Raw genomic sequence first — 27,822 nt, forward strand, 5'->3', positions numbered from 1 at the left:
ACACATAGACACAGGACACATGCTCACTCACAAGGATCACACGCACATATACACACACAAACACACACAAATGGATCACACACAGACACAGGTCATACATTCTCACAGACAGAGGTCACATATTCAAAGACACACGTCACAGACTCAAAGGCATGGGTCTCACATGCACACACATATACGTCACACCTTCTCACAGATACAAGTTACACTCTCACAGGCATAGATTACACCCTCACAGACACAACTCACACTCACACACATGGATCATAAAACTAATAGGCACAGGTCACACATTCACAGACATGGGTCACACACTCAGACACTGGTCACATACTCACCGATACAGGTCACACACACAGGTCACTCACACACAGACACAGGTCACAGGTACCACACACAAAAACACACACACACACAGACTCAGGTCACACAATTATAGACATGGGTCACACACACACACCACACATTCACAGACATGGGTCTCACACAAACACGGGTCACTCACACACACACACAGATCTCACACGGATCTCACACTCACAGATAGTGGTCACACACTCAGAGAGACTTGAGTTTCACAAACACACACATGGGTCACACACTTACAGACATGGGTGTGACACACACACACATAAAGATACAGTTCACGCACTCTCGTAGACACTGATCACACACTCACAGATTGGTTACACACTCATTGACATGGGTCCGACACACTCATGCACACTGGTCACACACTCACCAACATGGTTCACACACACACACACAAACACACACACAGACATACATACACACACGTGTCATACACTCACTGACACAGGTCATATACCCACAGACATGGGTCACATAATCACACACACAGGTCATTCACAGACACATGTCACGCACACGCCGGTCATACACAGATTTGTATGGGTCATACACACAGGCACAGGTCACCCACATACAGGCCACACAGTCAGAGAAACAGGTGACACACTCTCACAGACACAGGCCACATGCTCATAGACAAGCGTCACACATTCACAGACACAGGTCACACATTTACGACACATGGGTCATATTCACAGACATGGGTCACATACTCTGACACTGATCACACACTCACAGGCATGGGTCACACACTTAGACACAGAACAAACACACAGACACAGATCACTCACTTTCGTAGACACTGGTCACACACTTACAAACAGGTTACACACTCATAGACATGGTATCACACACTCACAGACTGGTCACACTCTCACCGGCATGGTTCACACACCACACACACAGGTGTCTCACACACAAACACACACACGGGTCACTCACAGACACAGGTCACACACACATGGTTCACACACTCACAGAAACAGATCATACATACTGACAGACAAGGGTCTCTCACACACACTTGGGTCACACACTCAGAGAGAGATCACACACACACAGATGCAGGTCACATGCTCTCTTAGACACTGGTCACACACTCACAGACATAGCTCATATACACGCACACAGGTTACACACTCAGACATGGGTCTCACACTCACACACACACACAGGTCACACTCTCGCAGACACTGGTCACACTCAGACACAGGTGACACACTCTCACAGTCACAGGTCTCACACACACATAGGTCACACACTCAGACATGGGTCACACACTCATACACATGTGTCACACATATAGGCCTGGATCACACATTCAGACACAGGTCAGACACATACACGCAGGTCATACACTCACAGACATGGGTTACACACTCATACACATGGATCTCACACTCAGACATGGGTCACACACTCATCGGCAGAGTCACACACTTAGACACAGATCACACACACAGTCATGGATCTTACACACACAGATTCAGGTCACACACACACATAGGTTACATACTCACAGACAGGGGTCACACACTGTCACAGACAAAGGTCACACACACACATGGGTCACACACTGATTGACATAGATCACACACTCAGGCATGGGTTACTAACTCAGACACAGGTCACAGACATACATGTGAGTCACAGTCACACACAGGTCACATACTCTCACAGACACGGGTCTCACACACACACACACACACACACACACACACACACACACACACACACACACACACACACACACACACACACACACACACACACACCTTTAGTGATGAGCAATTGGAGGATCATCAAACCCAACATCAAATGTGAATACTATAGAACATCCCAGAAGAATAGGAAACTTGGTGAAGGTGGAGAGGTAGCATTGTTAATCAAGGACGGCATTGGAACTCTAATTAGTGATGTCCTTGGTTCACTGACAACACTAATGTAGGGAGGGAAGTATGTTACAAGCAATGGCTTAGTGGCATTAAGGCTAGACTATTAATCCACAAACTCAGCTAATATCTGGGGACTACTCATGGAATCATTCCTTACAGACAATGCCCCAGACACCACCATTACCATCCCTGGACATTCCCATCAGAGTTGGCAGCACAGTGGGATACAGTTGGGAGGGAGTTGCCCTGAGTGTGTGATAGAGTCAACATTGACTCCAGAGTCCATGAAGTCTCATGGCTTCAGGTTAAATATGGGCAAGGAACCCTCCTGCTGATTACCATATGCCAGCCTTGCTCAGCTGACGAATCAGTACTCCTTCATGTTGAACAACACTCAGAGGAAGCACTGAGGGTGACAAGGGCATTCGTCAAAGATAAGTCAGAATGTAGGGAAGAGATAGAGTGTTTACTGACATGGTGCAATAATAACAATCTCTCTCTCAGTGTCAGCAAAACTAAAGAACTGATCATTGACTTCAGAAGGAAAGGGGGACACACCCCTCAATGGAGCTGAGGTGGAGACGTTCAAGAGCATCAAGTTCCTGGAAGTGACAATAACCAACGACCTGTCCTGGTCCTCCCATGTGGATGTGATGGTCAGGAAAGCACAACAATGCCTCTTCTTCCTCAGGCAGCTAAGGAAATTCAGCATGTCTATAAGGACCATCATCAACTTTTACAGATGCACCAATCAAAGCATTCCATCTGTGTGCGTAACAGCTTTGCATGGCAACTGCTCTGCTCAGGACCAGAAGAGACTACAGAAAGCTGTGCGCACAGCCCAGGCCATCACACAAGCCAATCTCCTATCCACGGATTCCATTTACACTTTGTTGTTGCAGAGAAAGGTTGCCAACATCATCAAAGACCCCTCCCACCCCAATCATGCCAGGCAAAAGATACAGAAGCTTAAACACACACACCAACAGGTTCAAGAACAGCTTCCTCCCTGCTGTTGTTAGACTTCAGAATGGACCTCTCTAATTTCAATCTAATGTTGATCTGGCTTTAATGCACCTCCTGTGCAGCCGTAACCATGTCTGCCTCGTTGTGTCTAAACACCTGATGCTCTGTGTCCTTGTATGTTCTGATCTGCCTGTACTGCTCACAAAATAAAACTTTTCACTGTACTTAGGTACATGTGACATCAATAACTCAAATCAAAATGTAATCTAGGTGGGGGATTTCAAAGTCCACCACAAACAGTGGCTTGGCAGCAGTACCTACTGATCGAGCTGGTTGGGTCCTAAGGGACATAGCTGCTCGACTGGGTCTGTAGCAGGTGGTGAGGGAACCAACAAGAGGGAAAAACATACTTGACCTCACCTTTAACAATCTGTCATGCATCTGTCCATGACAGAATTGGTAAATGTGACCATCACATAGTCCTTGTAGAGATAAGGTCTCACCTACACACAGAGAATAACCTTCATTGTGTTGTGTGGCACTATCACCGCGCTAAATGGGAGAGACATTAAACAGATCAAACAATTCAAGACTGGGCATCTATGAAGCACTATGGGCCATCAACAGCAACAGAAATATACTCCAGCACAATATACAATCTCATGGACTGGCATATTCCTCCATTCAACCATTACCATCAAACCAGGGGAGAACGTGTTTGGAGCAGTACCAGGCATATCATAAAATGAGGTGTCAACCTGGTGAAGCTATTAAGCTGGAAGTACTTGATGCCAAAGCAGTGAGTGATAGACAGAGATACCAACCTAGCATACCAGCTAATAGATAAGGCTGCAGCATTCACAGCAATCCGCAGCCAGAAGTGCCAAGGGGATGATCTATCTTGGCCTCCTCCAGTGGTCCCCAGCATCACTGATACCAGTCTGCATTCCATGTGATATCAAGAAACAGTTGAAGACACTGGATACTGCAAAGGCTACAGGGGCCTAACAACATTCTGGCAATAGTACAGAAGAATGGTGTACCAGAACTTGCCACTCCCCTAGCCAAGCTCTTCCAGTACAGCTACAACACTGGCATCTATCCATCAACATTGAAATCTACCCAGTTGTGTCCTGTACATGAAAAGCAGGACAAATCCAACCCAGCCGATTACCACCCATCAGTCTACGCTTGATCATCAGTAAAGTGATGGACGGCGTCATCAACAATGCTATCAAGCAGCACCTGCTCAGCATATAATCTGCTCAGTGATGCCCAGTTTGGATTCTGCCAGGGCCACTCAGGTCCTGGCCTCATTACAGCTTTGGTTCAAATGTGGACAAAAGAGCTGAATTCCAGAGGGGAGGTGAGAGTGACGGACCTTGACATTAAGCGGCATCAAGGAACTCTAACTCAACTGGAATCAATGGGTATCAGGAGGCAAACTCTCTACTGGTTGGAGTCATTCCTGACACATAGGAAGATGGCTGTGGTTGTTGGAGGTCAGTCATCTCAGCTCCAGGACATCTCTACAGGAGTTCCTCAGGGTAGTGTGCTAGGACCAACCATCTTCAGCTGCTTCATTAATGACCATCCCTTCATCATAAGGTCAGAAGTGGGGATGTTCGCTGATGATTGCACAGTGTTGAGCACCATTCACGACACCTTGGATATTGAAGCAGTCCACATTCCAATGTTATAAGATCTCGACAATATCCAGGCTTGGGCTGACATGTGGCAAGAAACATTCACACCACACAAACACTAGGCAAAGACCTGGTTGAGACAATCTAACCACCATCCTATATTATCATCACTATCAATATCCTAGGGGTTACCATTGACCAGAATCTCAACTGGGCTCACCACATAAATACAGTGGCTACAAGAGCTGGTCAGAGGCTTGGAATACTGCAGTAACTCACCTCCTGACTTCCCAAAGCCTGTCCATCACCTACAAGGCACAAGTCAGCAGTGTGATGGAATGCTCTGCATTTGCCTGGATGAGTACAGCCCCAACAACACTCAGGAAGCTTGACACCATCTGGACTAAACAGCCCACATGGCACCACATCACAAACATCCACTCTCTCCATCACCAACGTGCAGTAGCAGCAGTGTTTACTGTCTACAAGATACACTGCAGAAATTCACCAAAGATCCTCAGACAGCACCTTCCAAACCCATGACCATTTCCATCTAGATGGACACGTGCAGCAGATACATGGGAACACCATTACCTTCAAGTTCCCCTCCAAGCCACTCACCATCCTGACTTGGAAATATAACATTATTCCTTCACTGTCGTTGGGTCTAAATCCTGGGATTCCTTACCCAAGGGCATTGTGGGTCTACCTATAGCACACGGACTGCAGTTATTCAAGAAGGCAGCTGACCACCTTCTCAAGGGGCAACTAGGGATGCGATTTAAATGCTGGCCAGCCAGTGAAGCCCATATCCCAAAAGTGCATTAAAATTATATTTAATGGTGTTGCCATCTCTAATTTACCCACTATCAACATCCCGATGGCTACCATTGACCAGAAACTCAACTGGACTCACTGTAATAAATACAATGGTTACAAAAAGCAGGTCAGAGGTCAGGAATCTTACAGCGAGTAATCAAAGGGAGTAAATTTGGGGAAGTGAGTTATTGTCCAGTAAATTTTTAAAATGCTGTGACGAGGAAGGAAGGATATTGAGTGAGTGAACAAAAATCTGCCTGATAGTGCGTAACGTGGGAAAATGTGAAGTTGTTCATTTTGGCAGGAAGAGTGAAAAAGCAGAGGTGTTATTTAGATGGAGCACAAGGTGCAGAGGGACTTAGATGGTCTAGTGCATGAGTCTTAAAGGGTTAGTAAACATGTCATCAGGAAGGCTAATGGAATGCTATCTTTTATTGAGATGAATTGAAGTTAAAGGTAAGTTGTCATGCTTCAGTTATACAGTTGGTGCATGCACACACACTTTTACATACACATACACTCACGCAGACCCTCTCTCATACACACGCTCTCTCTCAGACACACATACATACACCCCCAACACTCACACCCATGCACTCACCCTCCCACAGGCTTACCCTCTGTCACACTCACACACACATTCTACCAAGCATACACACATACAAACACACACTCTCTCATATGCACTCACACTTACACGCATACATTCACTCTCTCTCTCCCCTCAATGCAAACACACACACACCGACACAGACACCCCCACACACACCCCCACACAGACACAAGTCTATGGGGAGATTTTGCATTTGCAGAATTGTATTTTCAGATACATTCTATTTTTGCTCAAAAAGCGCACAATCTGCAGGCAATCAATCCTTATAGCATTTTATAAATCCCTACTTTGGAAATAGAACCAATCTGACTCAACATTGGGATACAGAACAGACTTTAACCTCACACCTTTAATGTTTTGTCTGAGCTGAGATGTCAGCTTTTTCTGACAAAATCTTAACTAATCTGGAGAATGTGACTTAAAAGAAGTTCTGGGATTTACATATTAATGAACTGAAACTTGCAACCCATTCTAAAAGATGAAAGACTTAACAGCAACTTAGGTTTGTTCAATGTATCATTTCAGTTGCATGACACTGTGATCTTTTGCCATAAATTCTGTGTCTTCTGATCCTGTCCCACTAGTTACCTGATAAAGGAGCAGCGCTCTGAAAGCTAGTGCTTCCAAACAAACCTGTTGGACTATAACCTGGTGTTGTGTGATTAATAACTCAGCTGTACAGGGCAGTGGTGAGTCCACATCTCAGAAACTGTAAGCGGTTTTGATCTCCTTATTTGAGACAGGTTGTAAATGTGTTTGAGGTAGTTCACAGGTTGATGTCTGGAATGAATGGGTTGTGTTACGATAATGGACTTGTTTCCACTAGAGGTTAGGGGAATGAGTGATAACTGATTGAAGTTTATAAGATACCAATCAACGTAGACGTGGAAAGATTATTTCCTCTTGAGGGTGAGTCCAGAACTAGGGGACACTGTTTTACAATTGGTGAGGAGATCTTTTCTCAGAGGGCTGTGTGACTTTGGAACGCTTTGCCTCAGGAGACAGTGGAGTTGGGGGTCACTGAATATTTTAAGGTGGAGGTGTATAGATTCTTGTTAGGCAGGGGATCAGGCAGGGGATCAGGCAGGGGATCTGACGTTATCAGAGATGGATGGGCATGTGGAATTCAAAATACAAACAGATTGACCGTGACCTTGAACACTGGGGGCTCGATCTCTGCTCCTATTTGTACATTGTGAACCGTCTGGATCAGCTTCAGGAAGCTGTCAGTGAGAGGGATGGAGTCGGTGATTAGTGAAAGCAATTTGTGATTGAGATGAGCTAATGACTTCAGTCTGCCCAATATTTAATTGAAGAACATGTAGGTTTGGAGGGATATGAGCCAATGGAGGCAAATGGGGCTAATTCAGTTTAGGGATGAATTGGGCCAAAGGGCCTGTTTCCATCCTATTTAACATTTATGATTTTATCCAGTGCCGGATGTCAGACAGTGTGACCTACCAGCACCAGGGGAGGTGCTGAGGGAGGTGGCAGTGAGGTAGCGCTGAAGCGTCAACAGCGTAAGGACTGAGGGACAGTTCAGGGATTGGGAGTAAAACACAATCAGAGGTTTCAGTGCAATTCCTCTCCAGCCACCCTCCCCTCTTTCTATCTGTCACACTCATGGCATACCCCCCTCCCCTCACCATCACTCTCCCCACCCAGATTACCTGCAAAATTTTAACTGATCACCTGCAGGACAACTGCAGTAAAATCCACCTCAAATCTCCATTGTCTGACCATTTTAGTCGGAAGGTACGCCCTTGCGAAGATTTGAGTTTCCAAATGGCTTTATCCTCACAGCAAATCAATTGGTTGAGGTTTCAAACTCACTTTGTGGGAACCCCTTACAACAGGCAGACCCCCTTACAGCAGGCAGACCCCTTACAACAGACAGATCTGTTGGCGGCTCAGTGGCTCAGTGGTTAGCATTGCTGCCTCCCAGCACCAGGGTCCCAGGTTCGATTCCAGCCTCGGGTGACTGTCTGGAGTTTGCACATTCTCCCCGTGTTTGCTCCGGTTTCCTTCCACAGTCCAAAGATGTGCAAGTTAGGTGAATTGGTCATGCCAAATTGCCCATAGTGTTAGGTGCATTAGTCAGAGGGGAAATGGGTGGGTTACTCTTCAGAGGGTTGGTGTGGACTGATTGGGCCGAAGGGCCTGTTTCCACACTGTCGGGAATCTAATCCTACAGTAGACAGATTCCTTACAACATACAATTTCAGAGAGGAGAGTGAGTGTTGAGCTGTAGCTGATCAAAGACTCACTTTTGCCACCATGTCAATCATATCACCTTGTTCCTTCCTTTGTTAACTCTAAACATCTTGCCCAAAACACTTAGCTCTGTGTTACCGAGTCATGGATAAAGACGTCTGTCTCAATGTCTGAAGGATACTAAATGATGGCCGACCCATCATTCAATGCATAATGCAGCTTACTTAATGCAGGGTTCTCCACTTTCAAATTTGGAATGATAGGTTTCCCATCCTTTACAAGTGGCATCTCTGGCATTGCCAAGTATTTCCTGAACCTCGGTTCGATTTTGGCCTCTTCATAATGCAGCAGAATCACTGGCTTGTCAAATCCATATTTCATCATCATTGCCTTTTCAAAATTGCTGAATAGAAAGCAGAGGAAAACATTAGTTAGGTGTCGTAGGGGAAGGGTTTGAATAATTAATAAGTGTTGGAACAGGTACACTAAAATCCTTTGGACCTGGTGCTGAAACTTGGTCTTGGTACTGAGATGACCTTTAACCCCAAAGCAGTACAAAAAGGAAAATGTCAAATTTCTCTGAAAACTCTGAGGAATCTGTAATTGTTTTTAAGAAAGTTTGAAAAATGATTTTTAACAATTTGCTTCAAATCTGAAGAGCTCAATTATAAGTTTTTTGGATAATGACAAATACTGGTCCATGTGACCTGGCAACCCCTCGACCTGGAAGCAGTACTGAAAGGATGGCTATTGAGGGAAAAAAATTCATTTGCCTGGCAGATTCAAAGCAGAGCAACATGCTGAGGTGCTGGAGAGTGAAAAGCAATCATGTTAGAAATATAGACATGAACAGAAACTATTTTTATTTTGCTATAATAAGCTGTAGAGCAGGAGCCAGCATTTGGTGAACATTGTAAGATTCAGCATGTGGTGCATGTGAGAGACAGAGAAAGACAGGCAGATGCCATGGTAGGCAGTGCTGCCAAAGGCCACTGAACCATGCGGATTATGTGCATTTGGGGCACAGTAAAGTCTGACAGCACTTAAAGAGCTGTATTTAGTGAGGGCTCATGTTCAGCAAAGGGCTCAAAAGAAACCTGTGCCCAACTAATATGGGGGCAACTGAACCATCATTTGGTTCTATGTAATTGGGACTCAGGGAAATCCTAGAATGGACACTGTATATCTCTGCATGGTGAGGGCTTAGAGAAGTCTTGGGAGCCATGAGGGTTCAGAATAAGTTTTGTGCAAGAATAACTCAGACCAGCAGGGAGCAAGGTTTGAAAACCAACGCATCATATTTATTTTGCGCAACTGAGTTAAAGTAGAAACAAATCTGGGGCAATATGTGTTTGGTGAAGTTCACTGTTTGTTTAAGAATACAGTTGTGCCTGTGAGTAAATGCTGGAGGGCAGTATCCAAGAGACCAAGGGAGCCAAGTCCCAGAAAAAGAAGGTGAAACATTAGGGCATGAGCAATATTGAGGCAGACTGAGATGGAGTAGTTCTTGAGGAAATTTGAAGGCCAAGTCATCTAAAGTGAAGAATCGTAATCCCTTATGACGCTTTAATGAGATTTAGTCTCTCATAGCATCCCTAACATTGTGTGTGTGTCTGACTACTCAGCTACAGAGTAAAACAGCTTCTCTTTGAGTACTGCTGAAAAAGGACACAATTTACCAACAAATCAGAGCTCTCCTCTCATCCTGTATAAATGTGGGTTTTCCCACTGAACTCTGTCTTCGTCTTCTGTTTTGATGAGTGCAAGATTAAGAGCTTTGACCAATAATGTCTTCTTTCAGCAATACACAATTTCTCCTTGGCAACTCTATCAAGATCAATTACTGCAAGAATTTGATTACCCCGAACACACTGAAATATCAAGAAATGATTTTTTAAAAAATATTTACATCTTTGCATTTTCAGCTTGAAGTTTCTCCAACATCAGGGTGTATATCTCCCTCCAGTTCAGTTTTGCAATGGTTTCATCATATGTTTTAGTAATCCACCCTAGCAAACAACCAAAGGAAGGTAATTAATGCAGTGACAGTAAATATTAAAGGATCATTCTCAGGCACTGACATGGATTATTGCTTATTCTGCTTCATTGATTCAGAACTAAAAGGATTTTACAATTTTTCTCTATCCTTAACAAAAATGCCTTACCTTGATCCAGGTAGACTTTCGATGAGATTGAGAAATTTATTGTGTACCCTAGAAATTAAACAGAAGCAAAATTTCAAACCAAGTGCTTTCTGGATTATTGGTACATTTATCTCATTGCTACTTATTCATGAGAACGAGGAAGTGAAACCTTAAACTTAGACTGAGGTCAATCGGGAGTAATATCTGGAAACACTCAACACCTAAAGAATAGTGGAATTCCAGAACCTTCTCTCCCATAAGGCTGGGGAACAACTGGAAGTTTCAAATCTGAGCTAGGATGAAAAGTGATTGGCCTACAATTTGGGCTAGTTCATTCATGAATATTTATCATTTATTTAAATGTAACCAGGGCTACCCAGGTCTTCTGGAAAGCCAAAAGCCAAAAAACTGCCACATCCATTTTCCTGCTGGTTGACTATCCACGTGATCAACTCCCACAACTGATCACACCCATTCCACCTCTCCCACGAATTCTGACCTGGTCTCTGACCTCCCTCTGACCTCAAACCTCACCCTTTCTCCCACCATTCGAGCCTTTCCCATCTCTCTCTCTCTCGCCTCCCTTCTCTACACTTACCAGTTGCTGACTGCCCACCCACCTGACAATCGATCAAACTCTCACTCTGCCTGGCTTGGAAACAGAGTCAAAACAATCAAAGAAAACTCCATTTATTTATACTTGGGGCTCTAATCTCTGCAGGCAAGAGGAGATATTACAGGGTCTTCTGCCTTTTGTTTTCCCTCCCCTATAATCAAAAATGCCCTCAATCCCATCTCCTCCATTTCCCACACCGCCACACTTGAATCCCTCCCCCGCCCCCAACCACAACAGGGATAGACTGCCCGGTCCTCACATTCTCTCCCCCCCCCCCCCCCCACTAATCTCCAAATCCAGCGTATTATCCTCTGCCATTTTGGCACCTGCAGTCAGATCCCACCTTCCCACCCCTATCTGTGTTCTGCAGGGACCATTCCCTCCGTGACTCCCTCATTAAGTCCACACTCCCCAACAATCCTCTCTCCACACCTGGTACTTTCCCCTGTCCCCATGGTGACTCAGTGGTTAGCACCGCTGCCTCACAGTACCAGGGACTCGGGTTCAATTCCTGCCTCAGGTAACTGTCTGTGTGGAGTTTGCACATTCTCCCCATGTCTGCACCCCCATTTCCTCTGGGTGCTCCAGTTTCCTCCCTCAATCCAAAGATGTGCAGGTTAGGTGAATTGGCCATGCTAAATTGCCCATAGTGTTCAGGGATGTTTAGGTTAGGTGCGTTAGTTAGGGGTAAATGTAGAGTAATAAGGTAGGGGAATGAATCTGGATGGGATACTTTTCAGAGGGTCGGTGTGAACTTGTTGGGCCAAAATGGCCAGTTTCCACACTGTAGGGATTCTATGATTCAATGAAATCCTGCGCCCACACTTCCGCCCTCACCTCCATCCAAGGCCCCAAAGGATCATTCCAAATCCGGCAGACATTTACTTGCATCTGTTGCTCTTAATGTGGTCTCCTCCACATCAGAGAGACCGAGCGCAAACTTGCGGAACGGGTCAGGGAACATGTCTAGTCTGTGTGCGCCAACCAACCCCACCTACTCTCCCCTGGTGGTCATCCCCTCCTACTCTCCCCTGGTGACATGTCCATTCTGGGCTTCCTCCACCACCTAAACATGGCCTCCCGCAAACTGGAGGAAGAACATCTTCCGCCTTGGGAGCCTACAACCACATTGCCTCAACATTGATTTCACCAGTTTCCAAATCTCCCCTCCCCCCACCCCATCCCAGATCCAACACTCCAACTCAGCACCGCCCTCATGACCTGACCTACCTGTCCATCTTCCTTCCCACTGATCTGCTCCACCCTCTCCACCGACCTATCACAATCACCTCCCACCTTCACCTACCTATCGCCATCCCATCTACCTTTCCCCAACCACAACCCCCCCCCTATTTATTTCTCAGCCCCCTTCCCTCTCCCCAGCCTTGATGAAAGGTTATGCCTGAAACGTTGACTCTCTTGCTACCTGACCTGCTGTGCCTTTTCCAGCACAACACTTTATCGACTCTGACTCTCCAGCACCTGCAGTCAATAGACAATAGACAATAGATGCAGGAGTAGGCCATTCTGCCCTTCGAGCCTGCACCACCATTCAACATGATCATGGCTGATCATCCTTAATCATTATCCTGTTCCTGCCTTATCTCCATAACCCTTGATTCCACTATCCTTGAGAGCTCTACCCAACTCTTTCTTAAATGAATCCAGAGACTAGGCCTCCACTACCCTCTGGGCACAGCATTCCACACAGCAATCACTCTCTGGGTGAAGAAGTTTCTCCTCATCTCTGTCCTAAATGGTCTAACCCATATTTTTAAGCTGAGTCCTCTGGTTCGGCACTCACCCATCAGTCCTCACTAGTGGGTGTTAAAAACAAAGCAACAGGGAATCTGCTGGTTCTTGGACATTGTTTCCGCAACTCACACATTGAGTAAAACACTCAATAGGTCTTTCAGCTCATTTCTAGTTAAAGAAATTTCACTGTGAGTACAATGGCTGCTAATATTTCACAACACCAAAGTAACTCATTGATTATCTATTGTTATGATTGCTATATAAATGCAACGGCTGTGTATATGTAAAAATACCAGTCAGATTACCAGAACACAGCTTAACAGAGGCACTTTCTGATAGCATTGCTGCCTCACAGCGACAGGGGCCCAATTCCACCCACTGTCTGTGTGGAATTTGCACATTCTCTCCGTGTCTATGTGCGTTTCCTCTGGGTGCTCCAGTTTCCTCCCACAGATGTGCCGGTTAGGGGGATTGGCCATGGGCAATTGCCCATAGTGTTCAGGGATGTGTAGGCGAGGTGGATTGGCCATGGGAAATGCAGGGTTATGGGGATAGGATGGTGGGGCGGGTGTGGGTGGGATGCTCTTCGAATGGTCACTGTGGACCCAATGGACCAACAAGCCTGCTTCCACACTGCACACTGATTCTATAATGGAAAGAAGGTTTCTTTACCATGTAAAGGGCTCGATTTGCTAGATGTATCATGTTCCTGAGCTTTTTTTGCTTTCTTCACTTCTGAAACAGTGACAGAAAAGAAAATTTCAATTCATTGTGTTGTTTATAAAAATTGATCTGGCATGACCAGCGTGGAAAACAAACAACTGACCCTCCCATCCCTCACTGACCCTCCCATCCCTCAATGTCCCTCCCATCCCTCAATGACCCTCCCGTCCCTCAATGTCCCTCCCGTCCCTCAATGTCCCTCCCGTCCCTCAATGACCCTCCCGTCCCTCAATGACCCTCCCGTCCCTCAATGTCCCTCCCGTCCCTCAATGACCCTCCCGTCCCTCAATGTCCCTCCCGTCCCTCAATGACCCTCCCGTCCCTCAATGTCCCTCCCGTCCCTCAATGTCACTCCCGTCCCTCAATGTCCCTCCCATCACTCAATGACCCTCCCATCACTCAATGACCCTCCCATCCCTCAATGTCCCTCCCATCCCTCAATGTCCCTCCCATCCCTCAATGACCCTCCCATCCCTCAATGTCCCTCCCATCCCTCAATGTCCCTCTCATCCCTCAATGACCCTCCCATCCCTCAATGTCCCTCCCATCCCTCAATGACCCTCCCATCCCTCAATGACCCTCCCATCCCTCAATGTCCCTCCCATCTCTCAATGTCCCTCCCATCCCTCAATGACCCTCCCATCCCTCAATGACCCTCCCATCCCTCAATGTCCCTCCCATCCCTCAATGACCCTCCCATCCCTCAATGTCCCTCCCATCCCTCAATGTCCCTCCCATCCCTCAATGTCCCTCCCATCCCTCAACTTACCCTCCCATCCCTCAATGTCCCTCCCATCTCTACCTTTCTCCATACATTGACTCAGTACTTGTCTTTTCAGTTGGTAGCTCCCTCACCTCTGATCAATACAGACATGTGCCTCAGCCTGGAGACTTCAGCACAAACTCTAGACTGACACTCGAGTGCAGGCTTCAGAGGGTGCTGCATTGTCTGAATTATTACTAGGCCATTCGTCCCCTCAAGTCTGTTCTAGGATTCAGTAAGATCATGGCGGATCTGACTGTGGGCTCAACTCCACTTAGCTGTCTGTTCCTATAAACTTTGACTGCTTTGTCAATCTTTTAGGAGAGGGACATCAACACACAGCAACATGTGAATTTTTTTAAAAAGTCACGAATGGTGATTTTTGCAAATTATGAACCTGGCTGGCCTTGCGAATATAAGGCACATGATTCCTTTTAATTAAAAGTAATTTTACTTTTCTTTCTAACTACAGGTAAGCAACAATTAGATTCACAGTGGATGAAAGGTGTTCAGTAAGATTTAACAGTACCTGATAGTTAGCAAAAGCAGGAAAACAGGAAAAAGTGGAGTATCTCAGGTCTAGGGCGGCACGGTGGCACAGTGGTTAGCACTGCTGCCTCACAGCGCCTGAGACCCGGGTTCAATTCCCGCCTCAGGCGACTGACTGTGTGGAGTTTGCACGTTCTCCCCGTGTCTGCGTAGGTTTCCTCCGGGTGCTCCGGTTTCCTCCCACAGTCCAAAAGATGTGCAGGGTCAGGTGAATTGGCCACGCTAAATTGCCCGTAGTGTTAGCTAAGGGGTAAATGTAGGGGTAGGGGTGGGTTTCGCTTCGGCGGGTCGGTGTGGACTTGTTGGGCCGAAGGGCCTGTTTCCACACTGTAATGTAATCTAATCTAATCTAATCAATAGCAGGAAACTACAGGTTAGTTAGTTTAACATCTGTCATGGAAAAATGCTGGCATATTTAAGAAACTACAGAAAACTGTGTGCACAGCCCAGATGATCACGGAAGCCAATCTCCCATCCATGGACTCTATCTACACGTCTCGTTGCCATGGAAAGGCTACCAACATCATCAAAGACCCCTCCCACCCCAGTAATACTCTCTGCCAACCTCTTCCGTCAGGCAGAAGATACAGAAGCTTGGACACAGGCACCAACAGTTTCAAGACAACTTCTTCCCTGCTGTTCTAGACTGCTGAATGGACTTCTCTAATTTCAATCTAACATTGACCTTGCTTTTGTGTACCTCCCATGCAGTCATAGCCTTGGATGTCTCTGAGTAACAACCTAAGCTATGTATGTCCCTGTTTGTTATGGGGAGAAAGTGAGGTCTGCAGATGCTGGAGGTCAGAGCTGGAAATGTGTTGCTGGAGAAGCGCAGCAGGTCAGGCAGCATCCAGGGAACAGGAGAATCGACGTTTCGGGCATAAGCCCTTCTTCAGGAATGAGGAAAGTTTGTCCAGCAGGCTAAGATAAAAGGTAGGGAGGAGGGACTTGGGGGAGGGGCGTCGGAAATGTGATAGGTGGAAAGAGGTCAAGGTGAGGGTGATAGGTCAGACTGGGGTGGGGGCGGAGAGGTCGGGAAGAAGACTGCAGGTTAGGAAGGCGATGCTGAATTCGATGGATTTGACTGAGACAGGCTGGGGGGAGGGGAAATGAGGAAACTGGTGAAATCCGAGTTCATCCCTTGTGGTTGGAGCGTTCCTAGCCGGAAGATGAGGCGTTCTTCCTCCAACCGTCGTTTTGTTGTGGTCTGACGATGGAGGAGTCCAAAGACCTGCATATCCTTGGTGGAGTGGGAGGGGGAATTGAAATGTTGAGCTACAGGGTGGTTGGGTTGGTTGGTCCGGGTGTCCCAGAGGTGTTCTCTGAAACGCTCCGCAAGTAGCCGGCCTGTCTCCCCAATATAGAGGAGGCCACATCGGGTGCAGAGGATGCAATAGATGATATGTGTGGAGGTGCAGGTGATCTGACTGTACTGCTCACAAACAAAACTTTTCACGTACTTAGGTAAATGTGTCAAATATTTCCTAGAATGCCTACAGTGCAGAAAGAGGCCATATGACCCATCAAATCTACACCAATGCTCCAAACAGCATTCCACCAAAACCCTGCATTTACCATGACTAATCCACCTAACCAGCACACTAACAGGCAATTTAGCATGGCCAACCCACTTAATCTGTACAGCTTTAGATTGTGGGACAAAACCAGAGCACCCAACAGAAATGCACGTAGGCAGAGGGAGAATATGCAAACTCCACACAGACAGTTGCCCGAGGCTAGAATCGAACCTGTGTACCTGGCTTTGTGAGGCAGTAGTGCTTACCACTTGGCACCCTATTTTGTTAAGCAGAAAGCCTCAATGCAATCATGCAGTTTATTGGTCACTGCATTGAGTACAGGGGTTGGCTTTACAGGACATTGGTTAGGCCACTTTTGGAATGCTGCATTCAACTCTGGCCTCCCTGCAATAGGAAGGATGTTGTGAAACTTGAAAGGGTTCAGAAAAGATTTACAAGGATGATGCCAGGGTTGGAGGGTTTGAACTATAGGGAGAGGCTGAATAGGCTGGGCTGTTTTCTCTGAAGCATCAGAGGCTGAGGGGTAATCTTATTGAGGTTTATACAACCACAAGGGGCATGGATAGGGTGAATTGCCAAGGTCTCTTCCCTGGGGTGGGGGAGTCCAGAACTAGGGGGCATAGGTTTAAGGTGAGAGGGGAAAATTTTAAAAGGGACCTAAGGGGCAACTTTTTCACACAGAGGGTGATGCATGTATGAAATGAGCTGCCAGAGGAAATGGTGGAGCTGGTACAATTACAGCATTTATAAAAGGCATCTGGATGGGTATATGAATAGGAAGGGTTAAGGCCCAACTGCTGGCAAATGGGACTAGATTAATTTAGGATATCTGGTTGGCATGCACAAGTTGGACTGAAGGGTCTGTTTCAGTGCTGTACATCTCTATAACTCTAGGACTCTAAACAGAGTCAACATGGTTTTGTGAAAGGAAAGTCATAGTCGAGCTTTTTGGAAAGGTAACAAGCAAAGTGAATAAAGGAGAACCTGTGGATGTGGTGCAATTTAAATTCCAGAAGATATTTAACAATGTTTTATATCAAACATTACCAAGAAAAATAAAAGTTCATTGATGTAACACAATAGCAAGGATAGAAGTTTGGGGTTAGCTAAAAGCAAACAGAAAGTAGATATAAGAACATTAGAACATGAGAAACAGGAACAGGAGTAGGCCATCTGGCCTATCAAACCTGCTACACCATTCGATAAGGTCATGGCTGATCTTTTCAGGGACTCAGCTCCACTTACCCACCTACTCACCATAACCCTCAATTCCCTTTCTGTTTAAAAATCTATCTGTCTTTGCCCTAAAAACATTCAATGAGGTAGCCTCCATTGCTTCACGGGGCAGGGAATTCCACAGATTCACAACAACTTTGGGTGAGGAAGTTCCTTCTCAACTCAGTCCTAAATTTGCTCCCTTCTATTTTGAGGCCGTGCCCCCGAGTTGTCCCTTTACCCACCAGTGGAAACAACCTCCCTGTTTCTACCTTATCTATTCCCTTCATAATTTGATATGTTTCTATAAGATCCTCTCTCATTCTTCTAAATTTCAATGCATATAATCCCAGTCCATCTTCATAAGATAACCCTCTCAATTCCAGAATCAACCGAATTAACCCTCCTCCGCACCCCCTCCAGGGCCAGTACATCCTTTCTCAATTAAGGAGACCAAAACTGTACACAGTACTCCAGGTGTGGCCTCACCAGCACCCTATACAGCTACAACATAACCTCCCTATTTTTAAACTCCACCCCTCTAGCAATGAAGGACAAATATTCCCCCATTGGCCATCTTAATTTCCTGCTGCATCTGCAAACTAACCTTTTGTGATTCATGCACAAGGTCCCTCTCACAACAGCACGCTGCATTTTTTACCATTTAAATAATAGTCCATTTTGCAGTTATTCCTACCAAAGTGGATGACCTCACATTTACCAACATTGTACTCCATCTGCCAGATCCTTGCCCACTCACTTATCTATATCCCTCTGTAGACTCTCAGTGTCCTCTGCACATTCCACCACTCATCTTAGTGTCACCTGAAAGTTTGACACACCATACATGGTCCCCAACTCTAAATCATTTATGTAAATGAGTCACTTTCAGTTTCACAGTAAGTGGCAAATGGTATGCCACAGAGGTTAGTGCTGGGTGCCTCAACTATTAACAATTTATATTAATGACTTAGATAAAGGGGCCAATGGATTTGATGCTAAATTTGCTGATGACACAAAGTAGGAAAGTAAGGAGTGAGGAGGAATCTGCAAAGATTTATAGCTAGGTTAAATGAGTGGGCAAATATGTGACAGACAGAATATAATGTCGAAAAATGTGAGATTGACCACTTTCATTGGAAGTCACCATGTTGCATTTATGCACTCTATAAAGATCACTAATGACATTATCTATGGATTCTCTGGGTGCTGAATGCTTCTATTAAAACCTGTTTTTGTCAAATATTTTATTGGTTCTGAGGGTGAAGCAATTGCCAAAGAGTTTCAGTACTTTTTCAAAAGTATCTGCTTTTTTTAAACCTCTTGGTGAGCTAACATGCAGTTTATACTCTTAATTGTGTATTGAAGTGTATTTACTTATTTAGTGGTTAATTTTCTATATCTTGAAAATTATTTTCTCCAAGATATCAAATTCAATCCTCTATTTTGGCCCATCTCTGAAATTGTGTTCCTATCAAAATTATTTGTGATTTCATGTTTTCCTAATGTGATTCTATATTTAGCTTGATTAAAAGACTTCTTTCACATTAATTGTACTTTGGCTACTCTTTACCAACATTTTGGAGGATTTTCCTACGTTTTGCGCCTAAATTGAATGATCCCTGCCTTCCCATTGTTAGAAGAATTCCATAATTTTGGATGTAAAAATTGAATACTGGCTTTATAGTGGCTCCATCTATTAAATAAATCCCACTATAATCACAGTTTTACAGAATAATTCCTGCCCCTTATGGTTCAAATAAATTATTCCTGCTTGCATCATGGCTCTTATGAAGGATATCTACTTTTCCTGAATAAAGTCTCCAAAGCTTACAGTTCCTGTTAGAACAGGTCTGCTTACATTTTACATCTGTCAGAAGTTCTCACTTTAATTACTGGCTTTGTGAGGTCCACGCGATCTTGGGTTAATATTCATTCTTGAGTCAAAATGTGTGGTGTTGGAAAAGCACAGCCGGTCAGGCAGCATCCGAAGGGTAGGAGTTCATCAGGATGAAGAGCTTATGCTTGAAACATCGACTCTCCTGCCCCTCGAATGATGCCTGACCGGCTGTGCTTTTCCAGCACCACACTTATCGACTCTGATCTTCAGCATGAACCATCCTCATTTTCTCCTAGTTAATATTTATTTTTTTCCCATATGGAGCCTCTGCTAACTGTTTGCTCACCTCTGACCTCTGACTCAAAATACCAATGCCTTGCAATGCAGTGTATGAAGTGTATTAATAATGTTCTGTCTCCAGAGAGTGAGCTAACTCTCCAGCTCTGAAATGCTTTTCCTATTCATTGGTGTATTCTTCCCTGCTGAAGATGTCACCTTTAAGTTCTTCAATCTTCATCCCTTCCTTGCCACTGCCTGCGCTGCCTGAGCAGTAACTTAGATCTGGTTCTGAAGATCTCGCTCTGCTGTTCAGCATGTGTTGTGCGGGCAACTATGTTTTATGGTAATCCCACAGGTTTCAGTGTTACTAACAAACATGTTCGGTGGTACTCTGTGAATCAGGTTCAGGAAATCTACATACACAACATCAACCTCACTGCCCTCATCCTCTATCCTTGTTACCTCCTTGAAAATCTCAAAAATGGTTTGCTGGCAACACACCTGTGCTGATCATGCTTGTCCAGCATTCTATTTTAGTTAAATGAGGATGGGGGAATCCTGAGATCAGCATAATTAAGGGGGGGGGGGGGGGGGGAGGTCTCCCATTTAAAATGGGAATGAGGAGATTTTTTTTCTCTCAGCGAGTCGTGAGCCTTTGAAGTTCCTTTTCCTAAAGAGCTGGGGATGGGGGTGGGGGTAGAGGCATAGAATACTTTTAAGGCAAAGTTGCATGGATTCCTGATTATCAAGGGAGTCAGAGGTTATTGAGGGTAGGTAGGAGGGTGGGAAAGAGTCCTCAATCAGATCAGCCACAATCTCATTTTGGCCTCCTCCTGCTTCTATTTTGAGTGTTTGTATAATCCTCCTGCACTGAGGTGCACCCATTTATCTAAGGAGGATTGAAAGATTGTGGTCAGTGTCATCACAACTTCCATCCTCCAACAGCATGTGTGAATGATTCATATTAAATACCAGCAACTCCAGTGTCTCCTCTTGCATCAACAGTTATGTCAAAACTGCTACAGAACAAAATAACACCAATCAAACTGCTGCTACCCAGGTTGGAGGATCTCAATCACAATATTGCATTGAGACCCTGGAGCAACCTCATGATAATGTCACTGAGCTGCACATCACTGAACATAAATGCCACAGTGCAGGTCAGTTCGAATACTCTGAAATGTGAGACTAGAGGGATCACTCCAGGAAGACACACTGGAGGAAGAACCTGAACACACAAAGTAGACAGTTTAGTCCTTACCTAATCTAACTAAGAATGGGGTCTGAGTGATGTGGACTATGGCAAGTCTGAGAGTGAGGTAGTTGATTTGGAGACTAGGGTGCTGAATCTTAATAAAGAAAACTATGAAGATATGAGGCGTGAGTTGGCCTTGATAATCTGGGGAGAGTTACTTGAAGGGACGACAATGGATAGACAATGGCAAACATTCAAGGAACGCATGGAGGAACTGCAATAACTGGCTGGCCTAAAAGCGAAATGGGTAAGATGGCCAATTCATGGCTTACAAAGGAAAGTAGAGATAGTATCTGATCCAAGGAAGAAGCATACAGATTGGCCAAGAAAAATAATAGGTCTGAGGATTAGGAGCAGTTTAGAATTCAGCAAAGAAGGACCAAGGGATTGATCAAGAAGGGGAAAATACAGTATGAAAGTAAGGTTGCAGCGAACATAAAAACTGACACTAAGAGTTTCTATAGGTACGTGAAGAGAAAGAAATTGGTGAAGACAAATGTAAGTCCCCTACAGACAGAAATGGGGGCATGTATAATAGGAGACAAAGAAATGGCTGAGCAATTGAATATATACGTTGATTCTGTCTTCACAAAAGAGGAGACAAATCAGATTCCAGAAATGTTGGAGAACATAAGATTTAGTGAGAGGGAAGAACTGAGGGAGATCAATATTAGTAGAGAAATGGTGCTGGGAAAATTAATGGGATTGAAGGCAAATAAATCCCTAGTGTCAGAGGGGATTGCCTCTAGAAGTGTCTCTAGAAATAATGGATGCACTGGGGGTCATCTTCCAGGATTCCACAGACTCTGGAACAGTCCGTACAGATTGAAGGTTAACTAATGTCACTCCAATATTCAAAAAGGGAAGTAGAGAGAAAACACGGAATTACAGACCAGTAAACCTAACATCAGTAGTGGGGAAAATCCTCAAATCCATTATCAAGGATATTACAGCAGAGCATTTAGAAAGCAGTGGCAGGATTAGACAGAGTCAGCATGGATGTATGAAGGGGAAGTCATGTTTAACAAATCTGTTGGAATTCTATGAAGACGTAACTAGTAGAGTTGACAAGGGGGAATTGGTTGATGCGGTATATTTGGACTTTCAAAATGTGTTTGACAAAGTCCTACAGAAGACATTATTGGGCAATATTAAAGCTCAAGGGAAGTGTATTCAGATGGATAGAAAGCTAGTTTACAAAGAGAAAACAAAGAATAGGAACTAATGGGTCATTTTCAAATTGGTAGGCAGTAACTAGTGGGGTGCCACAGGAATTGGTGCTAGGCCCCAGCTATTCACAGTATATATTAATGATTTGGATGAGGGAACAAAATGTAACATCTCAACGTTTGCAGTTGGGTGGGAGGGTCAACTGGGATGAGGATGCAGAGATCCTCCAGCATGACCTGGACAGGTTGGGTGAATGGGCAAATCAATGGCAGATGCAATATAATTTGGATAAATGGGAGGTTAGTCACCTTGGAAGTAAATACAAGAAGGCAGATAACTACTTGAATGGCTGTAAATTGGGAGAGGGGGGTGTGCAGCGGGTCCTTGTGCACCAGTCGCTGAAGGTAAGCATGCAGGTGCAGCAGGTGGTAAAGCAGGCAAATGGTCTGTTGGCCTGCACTGGGAGAGGTTTCAAGTACAGGAGCAGTGATGTGTTGTTGCAGTTATACAGGGTTTTGGTGAGGCCACAGCTGGAATAAATAGTGTGTGCAATTTTGACCTCCTTTTCTGAGGAAGGATGCTCTTGCTCTTAAGGGAGTGCAGTGAAGGTTTACCAGGCTGTTTCTAGGGATGGTGGAACTGACATAAGAGGACAGACTGACTAGGTTAGGATTGTTTTCACTGAAGTTCAGATGAATCGGGGGATCCAGAGTAGTTTTTGTCATTTCTACCGTATACAACTGATACAGTAAAAACGAGAGCGCGCTCCTCCTGGACTGAGGGTATTACATAGGTAACGCAAACTACACAATTGTACATGACATAAAGTGCAGAAGAAGTGCAAAACACACAAGTTACAGTGTAACAGAAGAATGATAAATAACAGACATCTTTTTAGCAGCAGTTCAAAGTCATGCAAAGAATTCCAGATGGGAAAGAGTCCGATCATATAGTGTTAAGGAGCTTGATAGCTCAGGGGAAGAAACTGTTGCACAGTCTAGCTGTGAGAAACCGAATGTTCTGGTATCTTCTGTCAAATGCAGGAGGGAGAAAAGTTTGAGTGAGGGGTGTGTGGGGTCTTCCACAATGCTCTTAGCCTTTCAGATGCAGCACATGGAGTAAAAATCTGTAATGGAGGGGAAGAGAGACCCCAATGATCCTCTCAGCTGTCCTCACCATCCGTTGTCGAGTCTTACAATCCAAGATGATGCAATTCCTAAACCAGGCAGTGATGCAGCAGCTCAGGGTACTCTCAGTGAACTCTCTGTAGAATGTAGTGAGGATGGGGGATGAGAGGTGGGCTTCACTCAGCCTGCGCAGAAAGTAGAGATGCAGTAGAAAGTAGGAATCACATAGAGACTTATAAAATTCTAATAGGACTAGACAGGGTAGATATAGGAAGGATGTTCCCGATGGTAGGTGTGTCCAGAACCAGGGGTCACAGTCAAAGGATTCGGCTTGGACTATTTAGAATAGAGATGAGGAAACATTTCTTCAGCCAAAGAATGGTCAGCCTGTGGAATTCATTACCACTGGAAGTAGTTGATGCAAAAATAGTGCATGTATTCAAGAAGCAGCTAGATAGAGTACTTTCGGTAAATGGGATCAAAGGTTATGGGGGAGAAAGCAGGATTAAGCTATTAAGTTGGCCGATCAACCATGATGATGAATGGCAGAGAGGCTGGAAGGGCTAAATGACCTCATCCTGCTCCTATCTTCTATGTTTCTTTGTTTCTAATCATGTGAGAATTCCAGGGAGGGCCACCTTGATGTCAGGAACAACTCACTACATCCTTTATGTTCAGAGAAATTCTAGCTTTTTATTTACTTTACTAATGGCACAATGCGTGCAATAACATTCAGCTTCTAACCATTCTAAAATGCCAAACAGGTGAGAAGTCTTGATGGAGGTCAGAGTGGTTACCTTGTGACTCCAGACCACTGCTTGCTCCAAAGGATGAACCAGGCTGCATCTCCCGGCTTTTCACTCACTCTCATAGCACTCACTCACTCTGAGCCTGTCTGGTTGCCTTGCATTGCTCCCTCAGCCAGAGACACCAAGTTTATACTATTTCTGACAAGTCTTGCTGGGTAGTGCAGACACAAAGCAAGGAAGTTTGTCATTGTTGTCAGCAAGCCTCAGTCAAGTCAAGGGGGATAGCCTTCACTCAGAGGGTCCAGGACAATAAATCAAGGGCAGTCTCTGACACCAGCCTTGGACGCAGTCAGGCAGGCACTTGGAGCAGTTAAAGTCAGGGTTCTCTCCTTGTAAATGATGAGGGGGTGAATGGAGGGCAGCTCCTCAACCATCATTATTCTTTCTGCCCTGTTGTAGGCTCCCTTCCTCTGGGATTGAGAGAGGGAGAGGCAGAAATTTGGGGAGATGCAAGTGAATGGTACATCGATTACTATTGATGCAGGGTTAGTGATTTTGAGGGTCAGGCTGGGTGAGAGTGAGTGAGGGAAGATGTTGTGGATAATAATGACAGCCATAGTGCCTTGGTGGGACATGGGTGCAGTCACAGGGAGTGAGGTGTGAGGTATCGGGAAGAAGATGGTGTCACTTACAATGGCAGAGTGGAGAAGGACATTGTGTTTCTTCCTACAGCACTTGCCATTCCTCCAGACGTTGAGACTGCATTGACCCGGGTGGCAGTGTCAGATCAGGCTGGGCATTCCTGATGAAGGGCTTTTGCCCAAAATGTCGATTTTCCTGCTCCTTGAATGCTGCCTGACTTGCTATGCTTATCCAGCACCACTCTAATCTAGACTCTGGGCATTGGTCAGGTCTTGTGCCTTCCATCCCATTCAGAAGGATTTCCAGGTAATAGGCCATATAATAGGCACAAATTTTCCCTTGTCTTCCATGTCTGGTGCAGAATGGACTGAATCAGACATGAGTGACAGGTCGGTAGTTAATGAGGCAAGTTTACTAAGATGGCGTTTTCTAATCAACCTGTTCAGAGATGTTATTACCCACCTCTGGAGCAGTCGTGATTTGAACCCGGGCCTCCTGGCTCAGAGGGAGGGATACTACCACCAAACCACAAAAAGCCATAATTTTGGTAAAGTATGGTGAGAAAACTCAATAGGTTTTGCAGTGAAAAACTTTCCAAGAGAATGCGAGAATAACTCACATATAGACAGAAACATGAAAGATCCACCCGATTAGAAAGTGCCTGGTATTTCCATGATTACCTTGTACAGCACTTGGGCAGCACGGTGGCTCATTGTAATGCAGTGCTGCTTCACAGCACCAGGAACCCGGGTTTGATTCCATCCTCGGGCGACTGTCTGTGTGGAGTTTGCACATCCTCCCTGTGTCTGCGCGGGTTTCCTCCGGGTGCTCCAGTTTCCTCCCACAGTCCAAAGATGCGTCAGGTGAATTGGCCATGCTAAATTGCCGATAGTGTTCAGTGATGTGCAGGTTAGGTGCATTAGTCAGGGGAAAATATAGGATAATAGGGTAGGGAAATGGGTGAGTTACTCTTCGGAGGGTTGGTGTGGACTTGGGCCAAAGGGCATGATTCCACACTGTAGGGATTCTATAAAGCTCAATGTATGCTGGACTGTTACCTAAAGGCTACTCCCTAAGACAGTTCTTGAATTTGCCTTCTCCTCAACTGGTCTGTAAAGACCTCAAACTCACAGTGTGAAACCAAATCATACACAGGCCCAATACTGCGATGTGAGGGCCCCATCACCAATACATTGGGAGGGACCATCGCCACTACATTGGGAGGGACCATCACCACTACAAAGGGAGGGACCATCACCACTACATTGGTAGGGACCATCACCACTACATTGGGAGGGACCATCACCACTACATTGGGAGGGACCATCACCACTACAATGGGAGGTACCATCACCACTACAATGGGAGGGACCATCACCACTGCAATGGGAGGGACCATCACCACTACATTGGGAGGGACCATCACCACTACAATGGGAGGGACCATCACCACTACAATGTGAGGGACCAGCACCACTACATTGGGAGGGACCATCACCACTACATTGGGAGGGACCATCACCACTACAATGGGAGGGACCATCACCACTACATTGGGAGGGACCAGCACCACTACAATGGTAGGGACCCATCACCACTGCAATGGGAGGGACCATCACCACTACATTGGGAGGGACCATCACCACTACAATGGGAGGGACCATCACCACTACAATGTGAGGGACCAGCACCACTACATTGGGAGGGACCATCACCACTACATTGGGAGGGACCATCACCACTACATTGGGAGGTACCATCACCACTACAATGGGAGGGACCATCACCACTACATTGGGAGGTACCATCACCACTACAATGGGAGGGACCATCACCACTACAATGGGAGGGACCATCACCACTACATTGGGAGGTACCATCACCACTACAATGGGAGGTACCATCACCACTACATTGGGAGGTACCATCACCACTTTCTCAAGGCTGATAAGAACCTTGTTTACCCAAGTTCAGGTTCTGAGAATGAGTTGAGTTTTAAAAATTGAGCGTTAATCTTGTTTTAAGGGCAAAAAGGATGTGAATCATTTCAAATTCATGGAATTAAGCTGGGAATCAGGTTAACAAATGCCAGGCTATGACCATCACAAACAGGAGACAATTTAACCATTGTCCCTTGACATTCAATTGTGTTGCCATTGCTGAATCCCCCTCTATCAACATCCTGGGGGTTATCATTGACCAGAAACTCAACTAAATTCACTACATAAACATAGTGTCTGCAAGAGCATGTCAGAGGTTAGGAATACTGTGGCATGTAACTCACCTCCTGACTCCCCAAAGCCAGTCCACCATCTACAAGACATTCCCAATGAAGGACCTATGCCCAAAATGTTGACTCGTCTTCTCCTCGGATGCTGCCTCACTGCTGTGCTTTTCCAGTGCCACACTTTTTGACTCTGATTTCTCCAACATTTGCAGTGCTCACTTTCTCTCACCAGCTACAAGGCACAAGTCAGGAGTGTGATGGAATACTCTCCACCTGCCTGGATGGGTGCAGCTCCAACAACAGTCAAGAAACTTGACATTATCTAGGACAAAGGTATCATATTTACAAATATCCAATCCCTCCACCACCCATGCTCAATGGCAGCAAACTGCATTCTCTACAAGATGCACTGCAGAATTCATCAAAGATCCTCAGACAGCAGCTTTCAAACCCACAGCCACTTCCATCTAGAAGGACAAGGGCAGCAGATACATGGGAACACCAGCTCCAAGTTCCCCTTAAAGCCACTCAACATCCTGAATTGGAAATATATCGCCATACCTTCACTGTCACTGGGTCAAAATGCTGGAATTCCCTCCCTGAGGGGCATTTTAGATCAACCCACAGCATTTCAAGAAGGTAGCTCACCACATCTCAAGGGCAACTGGGGATGTGCAATAATTACTAGCTAGCCATCAACATCCA

At 45.4% G+C, this 27,822-nt stretch overlaps 1 protein-coding gene across 1 annotated transcript in view; it reads right to left on the reverse strand.

The window, feature by feature from the left end:
- Positions 1-27,822, reverse strand: part of LOC122561441 (uncharacterized) — a 154,714-nt gene that overhangs the window by 111,295 nt on the left and 15,597 nt on the right. The window contains exons 4-7 of the mRNA XM_043713183.2: positions 13,713-13,775; positions 10,691-10,738; positions 10,435-10,534; positions 8,707-8,928 (exon numbers count right to left, since the gene is read on the reverse strand). Of these exons, the coding sequence (XP_043569118.2) occupies positions 8,707-8,928; positions 10,435-10,534; positions 10,691-10,738; positions 13,713-13,775 (433 nt within the window). The remainder of the gene's footprint in view (positions 1-8,706; positions 8,929-10,434; positions 10,535-10,690; positions 10,739-13,712; positions 13,776-27,822) is intronic.

The sequence above is a fragment of the Chiloscyllium plagiosum genome, unplaced genomic scaffold, assembly GCF_037043375.1.
Source record: "Chiloscyllium plagiosum isolate Xiang-an unplaced genomic scaffold, Cpla_swu_hap1 HiC_scaffold_23, whole genome shotgun sequence".
Taxonomy (NCBI): Eukaryota; Metazoa; Chordata; class Chondrichthyes; order Orectolobiformes; family Hemiscylliidae; genus Chiloscyllium; species Chiloscyllium plagiosum.